General features: G+C 36.9%; 1 protein-coding gene across 1 annotated transcript in view; it reads left to right on the top strand.

The window, feature by feature from the left end:
• The first annotated feature begins 3,374 nt into the window (after nt 1–3,374).
• Nucleotides 3,375–10,307, top strand: part of LOC104625126 (centromere protein F-like) — a 44,482-nt gene continuing 37,549 nt past the window's right edge. Inside the window, exons 1-8 of the mRNA XM_010292672.1 lie at nt 3,375–3,425; nt 4,083–4,226; nt 5,319–5,465; nt 6,599–6,721; nt 7,388–7,555; nt 7,931–8,116; nt 9,609–9,731; nt 9,921–10,034. Of these exons, the coding sequence (XP_010290974.1) occupies nt 3,381–3,425; nt 4,083–4,226; nt 5,319–5,465; nt 6,599–6,721; nt 7,388–7,555; nt 7,931–8,116; nt 9,609–9,731; nt 9,921–10,034 (1,050 nt within the window). The 5' untranslated portion in view covers nt 3,375–3,380. The remainder of the gene's footprint in view (nt 3,426–4,082; nt 4,227–5,318; nt 5,466–6,598; nt 6,722–7,387; nt 7,556–7,930; nt 8,117–9,608; nt 9,732–9,920; nt 10,035–10,307) is intronic.

The following is a 10,307-nucleotide window of genomic DNA, read 5'->3' as shown; positions in this document are numbered from 1 at the left end:
CCTGCGTCTGAACCGGGCTAAAAGGTGCTCCCCGCCGTGGGGCTCCCCGCGGTTAAGGCATTCACCACGGGGAGCTCCGCCGAAAACGGAGGGGGGAAGGAGGGGGGGTGTGTCCTGCACCTCCAGTCACAGGCTGCTGGTAGCGCTGCACTACAGAAGCACCAGGCAGGAGGAACTGCACCCGGCTGCTCTGAAAGGGCTAATTCTCTGCACTGCCCATGCACCTGCGCTGCACTGGGAGCTCTGCACTGATCTGTTACTTCTCCAGTGGTGCACTGTTACAAAATAGTACTTCCCTCGTATAGTGTTTTTAAGAGGAAAATGTGGTCCATGTTATCAAGAAATATGTTTGTAATAGACACAAGAAATAGCTATATAAATGTATCGTTATATTAACTTTACGGAGTGCTTGTGGTTTCATTAACACGGCTTCAGTGCTCTTGCTGCTTTGCTGAATGTCATATGTTTGTGCAGTTTTTACCCAAGATCTTTTAAGTCATAGATAGCACAGACCGTTTGAAAATGAGTTTAGCTTTTTCAGCAGAAGCAGCAACATCCTGGCAAGCTGTCAAACAAGGATGCAAATGAAAATGCATGGACTCAATAAGAAACTAATTACATTAAAATACTTTTCTTTCAGTGTGCGTATTTAAAGCAGAAAATTGTTCTAGGAAATGGATTTAAAATAATAAAACACTTACCTGAGTTTTTACACGTTTCTGCTATTGTCTGTTTTCCTGCTATAGCCTTGTGGAAGAGAGGGGAAGGGGGACTACTGTTACTTTCCTTGGTAGTAAGAGGAGCTGAATTCTACCTCAGTGTTTTCTTCCATTGCCATTCTGCAAGAGAAGGGGGAAAGGTCCTACCTTGATAGCTTCATCATGAGAACTCATTTGATTGCTCAGTGAAGCTATTTTTCGTATCGAAATGATTCTGGTAATAGATACGGGGAAAGTTAGATAAACATGAGTAGTTCTGTGGGAGTCAGTGGACTGTTTCTCTGCCTGGGTAGTCATCCAAATAGGTATTTGTAACAATGCAGTTCAATATTTTACCATGTAGATTGGTCGCCCTCAAGCTTTGGGACTTCTGTGACCCCTTCAGGATGAGCTGCTGCTGAAATCTGTCCTGTCTGCTGTTGTGTGCCCCTTAGTGCCCCTTGTGCTGGGCCCTGTGATATCTGACTCAGAGGAGTAAGTAGACTGGAAACTACTCAAATGATTAGGGTTTTTTTAGCTGAATTTGGCTGCAGCTAGTGCTGGGACAACAGAATAGACAAGTATGAAGGCAAAGCTGCCATTGGACTTTTCTTTTTGGTAACATTCCGTTGCGATAAGAGCCGAAACCTTAGTTGTACTTTGAGTATCAGAGGGAACTTGTTTCATAAAATTAAGTGGGCCTCTGTTCTCAATTCCCTCGTGGAATTTGTGGAAGGTTCAACTATCCTGCCTGTTCTTCAGTGAAGAAGAGATTAACAGAAATGAATGCATAGTGGATGGCAAAGAATGGTTATCAACGCAGTGGAATATGCAAGATGAAGAGCAGGATGAGGTACTGGCAATGATGAAGTGATGTGAAACCTTGAAAGTGAGGGTGAGCGGTTTGAACTTCCAGGGGAAAGAAAAATTATCTGTCACTGTGAAAACTTCAGAAAGAGTAGCCGCAGATAATTTGTACTCCCTGCTTCTCTTATGCTCGATGCCTGATGGTCCAGGATGTTTGGAACAAACTCTTTGGGTTTGAAACAAACTCTGTTTCTTGATTTGGAAAACTTTTCAATGTTTAGTGTCCCTGGTGTAAATAAAAATACATCAGAAAGTAGCAGTTAAAGTATTCAGGTAGGAATGCTGGCACATGAAGTGAGCAAAAGTGATTACATCAGTCAGAGCTGGAAATGAACTAAAATATTCATAAATTAAATACAAAGGCACCACCACGTTGCATCTAGTGAGTCATTTTGTCTTCTTTGTACCTGGGTAACCCTTTTATGTATTTGGAAATGAGCTTTTCACTGAGAACAGATTCGATGTTATGGCTCTGAAGAAGTTATGAGAGGGGTTTTTACTTACAAGTTCTGTAATTCTGATCCCCAAGCCCATGGGTCATTTGTTGATTTTAATGTTATAAAAGATTCTTAGCATAATCCAGTTTTGCCTGGTTGATAATGTAGGCCATAGATTGCAGTCTGTGATTCCTGGTTTTAGCTTTGAAATGATGAACAGCTTTAAAAGCAGCCTCTGCTATCATACTGCATACTTTTTAAGATAAGCTATGTGCTAATGTTTATTATAAATTGCTTTTAGTACTTTAAGGCAAGCTATGTGCTAATTTTTAATCATAAACTGTTTTCCAAATTCAGGGCTGATCTGTGTATGCATATTTCAAAAGTCTGTAATGCAGATTAGAAAGGACAGATTATTTTCCCCTGGATGTCGCTAGTTGAGAGTGAAAATTACAGAACAGGTACAGCTTCTCTTCTCCCTTCATGCTGCTGTGTGGAATGTCATCCACAGGCCGAGCAAGATATGTTTGTCTGCTCTTAAGATTATGTCTCCAAGACACAATTTGGAATTTATGACATGGGCTATTTTATAGACTTTGCCCATTTTTTTTCTCGACCAAGTTTGTCACTGTTTGAGCTGCCTAAATCTTTAGGATTTTGCTTTTTAAAACCTTATTATGGCCTATACTTGTGTTTACTAGGAAGCTACAGCTATCTGTGATCAGGGACTGTAATTGATGCCATTTAGAAATTTGTGGTACTTGATTGTGAGCAAAAACAGCAAGGAACACTTGCTGTTCCTGGGGTTTCAGACGCAGGCATTTTATATACTGATCAGTGACCTCAAGTGTTGCAACACTCATATTTTTCAGATATACAGCAGTCACACAGCAATTAAACCAGTTTAATGTTCTTTAATGTTTTTAGTCTTTATGATTTTATAGAAAAATGCATTGATACAATCTCTGTTACATTGCAGTGGCAGGCAATGTTTATGGTCAGGTTAAATATTAGCAAACTATTTGTGGTTTGTATCTTCTATTTATATGTGGGAGAAGCAACTATGCTGAACAATGCTTTGTGGCATTTACTCTTTGAAGACTTCTTCAGATTATCTTTGATAGTATTGACATTTTGCTGACTAGCTGTTTTCAGAAAAGGCATATTATGCATGTTTTATACATAATTTCATTATTTCTCAATGACTAGTAGTGTGGTAGAGATCAGAGGTGCTGTCAGAATTGAACAATTGAATCAGTTTAAAGCATTTTACAGTGAAATATTTAGGGAGAAGTGCAAGTTAATTACAGTTATTGGAGAGTCACTGATACTTACTATGGTATTATTTCATTTATGTTTTCATAGCCATTGTGAAACTATGTGGAAATGGGGTAGTGGAGATGATTCTCCTTCCAAAACAGTAGTAAGTATTGAATTACTATTAAAATAATACTTTCTTAAGAATTTCTGACATAGAGAATCTTTAATTGTTGATATACTAATTGTATGTATTTGCTCTTTCGTAAATAAGTTGCTTAACTAGTTTTACCATGACTTAGTTTTAGGACTCTCAAAGTCAGGTTGGGTTCTTGCTTCCTGTTTACTTGATATTTAATCTCTCATATGTAACACAGCTGCTGTATTCCTTCTCACTATGATTATCTTGCTTTAAGAAAACATCTGTAGGAATTACATAAGCTTTATCCCAAGTGTATTTTTTGTGTATAGTGTGTTCAATATCAATATTCTACTGCCACTAGGTTCAGTAACGCTACTGGTTTTTACAGTGCAAATCCAGAAAATGAGGAGATTCAGTTTTAAGATACTTAGGATGCTTTGGTGGTTTTGCTGTATTGCAAACTAATGCTCCTAAACCAGTTTCTAAGATTTATAATTTCATGTGTTTATCAATCGGTCTGGTGTAGGTACGTACAATATATGTAAGTTTTAGTATTACACTCTAATAAGATTTGCTGAATGTTTAAAAAAAAAACCCAAACAAACACAACTTGAAGACTTCTTGCAGAAGCAGTATTGTCTGCACCATTTTGTTTGTTCAAACTATACTTCATGTCTGAAGGCTGCAGGCTCACAAGATGCAAGAAGCATGTCGGTGACAGATTTGACTGAACAGCTGGCAAGTACTGAACAGCTGGTTACACAGCTAAAGGAGCTTGTCAGAGAGAAGGATGCTGAGCTTCGAAATAAAGATCTTCAGTTAAAGGTACTGTGCGTGTATTCTTGTCAAAAAGGCTGTTTATAAAAACTCTTCAGTCCTGTTTAGCACGAGCTGTTTTTGTCGATACAGGCTTATAGGGAGTTGTCGCAACTCTAGGAACGCAAGAAGCCTTGGTCACAATTAGCTGTCACAATTCCTGGGCATTGCTGCATTTTGCCACTGTATCTTCTGTTCCAAATTGTAACTGGGTTTGGGTATTACACAGGCTACATGTGTTCCTTGCCTGAGCAGATGCACTTAGTAATTGCAAGGGACAGACTGATTTTTCCGAGAGCTAGGTGTGCTTGGTCATTTTAGGCTAAATACAGGGAAAAATACCATTCAAATCATTACTGGACTTTGGTGAGATGCCAGCTTACCTCAAACTGAATTTCTGTAGATAACTTTTTTTTTCTGCTTCCACTACAAATGACTCTTTGCTGTATAATGTTCTGACTCTTAATGCTATTATATATTGTCCTCTGCTTTTGACTGGCATTAGGAAGGAAGGAACTAGAAAAAATTTATATCTAATATCCTGAAGAATTCTGAGGGTTTGTTACTGTTCTTTACTCTGTTGTTTTTTAAACAGTCATATGGTTGGTGTGTTCCTGCAAGAGACTATTTTTATATTTAAAAAAAATAAAAGCCTTCTCTGGACACTAGCAGGCAAGTGTTAAAAGTATTGAATTTTCTAAAACTTACTGTAAATTAAGTTGTCTCTTTAAACAAAATGAAATATGCTTTTATAGTATTATGAAGGTGTCTTTGCATTAAAAAAAATTAAAGTTAACTCTTTTTGTTAAAAAATCAAGCTCTGAATTTGTATTGCTATAAAAAAATAGGAACATTTCTAACATTATAATGCCCTGGATTCTGTACAATAATAATAATCATGTGTAGAAAGTTTAAATAATGAAAGGAAGGTTGTTTCGTGTATGTAGACTTTTTTGCATGTGACATTATAATGTCTCTTCAAGGGAAAGGTCTTTTTGCTAATCACTTCAAATTTCTTTTTTTTTCTTTTGTAATGAAAGAATTGAAGGATGCAGTTATTCATGTAGCTAATTTAGTCCTTCATGACTTTGATGTTTGTAGGAGGAGAAGGAATCTGCTGATGCCAAACTTTCCAAGTTGAAGCTGCAAAACAAAGCCAAGGTTGCATCATTAACCTCACAATTGGAAGAACTTAAGAAACAGTTATCAGTATCAGGAGGCTCAGAGGCAAAAGCAGAACAAAAAAAGGTAAGTGTTCTTACATTGTAAAGCAGACGTAATTTCTGTAAAGCTGTAAACAGTTGGACGTGCTGGACTCAAATCTGGAACTTAAGTTCAGATTTTGAGCTGAGTCAGATTAGGATCAGGGTAGATTGTGTGGATACTGTCAGTCCATCTGGGTATTTTTATTTCATTCTTGTTTTATCTTTCTATAGAAGTTTAGAAGATTGTACATTCCTTTCAAATTGCTTAAGTAAAAAAATTCTTACTGATCTTCATCTTATTGGCAACTCAAACTTTTAACACACGAATCGAGAAGATAAGTTTTTGAGAAAAACTAACTTGTTTCTGTAACGTCCAAGATAAAAATGGAAATATAAAAATATCCTTGGTAGCAAAACGTAAATTAAGTGTAGGAGTGTCTCATTTAAATGGCCAGTGTTTTACCATTAACAAAGATTCTCAGGTCAGTTTTTAGTAGCCCAGTTGTATGAATAGACTTGATTTTCTTCAAAACAGCATCTTTTCACTTCATACAGTTTCTAAAATAACTTTAGTGAGGCTTTACTGTTTCTAGGACGTTCGCTAAGGTATGCTCAAAGTGAACAGAAACAGATCAGTTTGTGGAAGTCCCTAGGTGTCCTCACGGAGATGCACTGTTTATGCTTCCGATCTGTTTTGCTAATGAAACATATTCTTAACAACTGCACTTGATTTCTTTTGCAATGGCAAATAATTTCTGTAACCCAATAGTTACAACTATTGAAATTCTGATTGGAACCATTTGCTTAGGAACAGTTTAATTTACACTTTTTTTCCTCCCAATAGTCCTTTTTTTCCCTCTGAGTTATATGGACTACACTTGCCAGCTTATATGGGTTACGATTACCAGAGGAAATGAATGCAGTTATTGCACATTCCCATCCACTTTGCAGCAATAATTATCATTAATAATTTAAATATGAAGATTTTTACAAGCTTGATATAAATTCTGTGCCTGCTTTGTCTGGCTTCTACATGGAATATGTAATATAGAAGATAAATGAAACACAAACCCTTAGTAGAGTCCACTTTTTCCTCACCAGTATTATCTGAATAGGTAGAGGTGTGGAAGTTGGGTGTTACCTATTTATGGAATGCAAAACTCCCTGTTTTTGCAGACATCAAAAGATGGTGATCAGGAAAATGCTGCAGCAAATCGTGGGAAAATATTGGTACTGAGGAGGAGAATTGAAGAACTAGAATCCCAGATCACACAAAAAAATGAAGAGTTACAAAAAAAGGTGATGTTTTATATGATGCTAAGTGCATGGCTTTTCACATTTGTGGTGTAGGATTATGTTTAAATATATTTATTTAAATATAGTTATGTATGTAATTATATGTTGTATTACTAAACAGATATTCTGAGAGAGTTTTCTGTTAGTAGACAGAGAAGGTTATGTACTACAATCTGTCTGAGCAAATGCTGCGAGAATTCTGTCATCGGGTCTCCAGTGAGCAGTAAATCCTCAAATATGCTTTTGTAGTCGTTTGGAAATGAATACATTAGGATACACAAATATGAACTTTGCGGGTTAATGTTATATTTAAATCTTGTATTTTGAACAAAAATGCTGTTTTGTTTCAGGTTTTTCTTGTTGCAAAAATAAGTCATAACAGGAGGAAATGTAGGCAAGGAATGATTTCATGTTATGGTTTGCAGCTGTTCTGTGCAGTGGACGTGACTGTTGACTGTGGAAAGTGGCAAGAATGTCAATGCTGCAGAATTTCAGAGAGAAAGACTCAGTAATTAAAGATTACAGCTAAAATTGAACCAGGTTATAAATTTGATTGTAATTTTTTCAGTACCCTGACACAGACAGTAAGGAACTAATGCAAACCGTTCTTCTGTGCTGTAGATGGTGCAAGTACAGGTTACAAGCAATGCTGTCTTTTTTCATTTTCAGAGTGTTGAACTGGAGGCCCAGCGCTGTCGTGGGACTGAAATGGATGCCATGCTGGCAGAGAAAGAAAAGAAGTTAGCTGAAAGAGATGCTTATATCATCGATTTACAGATAGCATGTGGATCAAGTGGTGTTGCCAATGAAATACTCTTGCCCAATGAAGAATTGAAGGTATATTAGCAGCTCAAATATAAAATCTCCCTAGAGGTTTCAAGGAATCATTGAATTCTGATGCGTTATACAGTGGATCCTTCTCTGAAGCACAAATCCTCTGCACTTATTCATGTGAATAAAAATTATTTCCTGATTATTTTCATTTCTGTTAGTAGATCTACATATATTTACTACTTCTGTCAGTATCATTTTTATGTAGTATTATTGACTTCAGAAGCCGTTGGCAAATTTCGTTCAAATTAAAACCAAACCTGAATTTTGAATTTAATGTTGTTTTAACTGAGGGAGGGGCTAGGAGGTGGCTTCATGATGGTTGCTTTATCTTTTTTCTGGGCCCATTCTTTTAACTGTCTTTTGATTTGGATTCTAAAGAATCAGCTGGCTGTTAAAGAATCGTCACTACAAAGCATGCAGGTTCTAGTTCAGAACCTTACCAAGAAGGTTGGAGATAGTGAAGAAAAATGTAGCTTGTTCCAGGAACAGATTGAGAGTCTTAAAAATATTCAGAACAAAGAAAGAGAGCGTTTCCAAGGAAAAGAAGCTACATATATGGAAAATGTAAGTAAACACACTGTAAAAATATTTACATTCTTTGGTGGAAGAAGTGGTATCTTGCCTGTAGTGTTTCCATCTCGATAGTTAAGAAATGCCATTTTTAATTTTGGATGATTCTTGAGTAAAGATCTGTGTGGTGATCATGAGACATGAGAATAATGAATCAGTAGGTGGTTTGTGCTGGTGATAATTGAAGTTGAAAGTTTTATGCAAGAAAGGAGTTTAAGGATGTGGCTGATGTTTGGGCACAGAGGAGCTAGTGTGTAAGTGAAATGACATGTGAAGAATTCTCCTTGAATCTGCAAACATCTCTCATGTAGCACTACATTTGAAGGTGCAAAAACGCACACATGCAGTGGGTGGTGGTGGTTTTGGATTATTGTAATCATTCTTGGCACAAACAGCTATTTGGCAGATCACTTTCACTTGCACAGTGAGCTATTTGGCACACTTTTTAGTGTGAGAGCATGGAAAAAAATTGTGTTTTCCTCCTGACTGAAAAATAGCTGAAGTAGTTTGTTGTACTTAATAGGAAACTTTTCTTGTACTTAATGGGAAACTTTTCTAGAAGTTAGCAGCTGATTAACAGGCCAAGACAAACAACAACTTTGTTAAATAATACTTAAAAAAAACCCCCAAGGGTGGAACTAGGGAGCATGCTACCCATTCCCTGATGTTGCCAGGCCTTTCCAACTCCCTTGGAAGCTAAATCTCTGGTTTTAATGTGATGTGCCTGATCTCTCAGCGTTTGAGTTCTACCATGTATGAAACTATTCATCTTGGTATTTCCCACATCATTTGATGTCTGAGTTTATTTTATCTTGTAACAAAAATGGTACTTTTGATCCAGAACGTGACCACACCTGTGCAGTAGCATACAGAGAGTTAGTTTTGATACAGAAAGAAAGAAAATACGAACAGTTAAGACTGTAAAAGCCATTTTGGTAAGCACAGTGTCGTCACTCAGATATAAACCTGAGTAGGACTTTATGTGAATTTATTCAAAATGTCAGTAGTGAGATTCCAAAAATTATATCCAGTTCTTATAAAAGTTGTAAGACAAGTTGGAGGTAGAACACAAGTTGTTGAGGAGAAGGCAGCTAGGTTTCAAAGTTGCCATTTGGGCTTCATTGACAGAAACTTGCTGGAAATGAACATGATCAGTGCAATCTTTTAGAAATGAAGAAGTCTCACGACAATGGCATCCAAAAAAGAAAGGTGAAGATCTGTGTTATTAAACAAAAATGAACAGTACCATGCTTCTCATTTAAAGCTTGTTATTTTGGAATTGAGACAAATTTTCTGTAAGTTGGAGGTTTATCTGCGTATACCACTGATGTCATTAGTCACTGACTGATTGGTATATTTACTGTTAAGTGGAAGCAAAATTCAGACTTAAGGTAGAATACGTTATCTTGCTGTATCTTTAGTTAGACAATTCAGTGTACTTACCTGTTGTGGACTGGTTTCATATTTACTTTCTATGTTGTTTTAGGTACGTGTGTTTCAAAATATTATCCAGGAAAAGGAAAAGGAACTGGAAGCACAGAGAGAAAAGCATGAGCAGGAGCTCTTTAAGTTAGCAGCTAAATCTGATGCAAGTGCTGACCTAGAACAGGTATGTTGCTTTGGAAACTCAAGCTTGCTTTGATTTAGTTAGATATAGGAATTTGGAATCATGTAATTACTAACCTCTGTGGCACGGTTCAGATGTCTGGTTGGGAAAATAAAGGTAAGTCTCTTTCTTTCTCTTCTGAAAGTTTTAACTCCTTTATTGATTGCTTAATGGTTTGGGTTTTTTTGCTAGCTACTAAAGGCCTTGAAACAGAAGCTCCATGAAAAGGAAGAAGTCATGCTGGGAAGGACACAGGTGATAGATGTCTTGCAAAAAGAACTGGATGCCAAGGACCAGCAATTGAAAGTAAGAAATAGCGTGTGTGCACAACTAAATTCATCAGGTCAAATACAAGTTGAAGAAGCTGTTTGGTTGTGCAAAAAAGATAATTTTGCGTAATATATTTAGGCAGTTCTTTGGGAGGCTTTGACATGTGCTGATAGTGTAACCACGGTTGTGCAAACAAATATTAATTCCAGTTAGGAAATTAACTTGAAGGAGAGGTAAAGTCCATAAAATATAAAACTGTCAACTCTCACCCATAGTTCGTCTTGATTCTTTTTGGGAACTTGTCGTGTA

This window comes from Phaethon lepturus, unplaced genomic scaffold (assembly GCF_000687285.1).
Source record: "Phaethon lepturus isolate BGI_N335 unplaced genomic scaffold, ASM68728v1 scaffold15968, whole genome shotgun sequence".
NCBI classification, from domain to species: Eukaryota; Metazoa; Chordata; class Aves; order Phaethontiformes; family Phaethontidae; genus Phaethon; species Phaethon lepturus.
The sequence above is the reverse complement of the archived record's forward strand: the minus strand, read 5'-3'. Positions and strand labels throughout refer to the sequence as shown.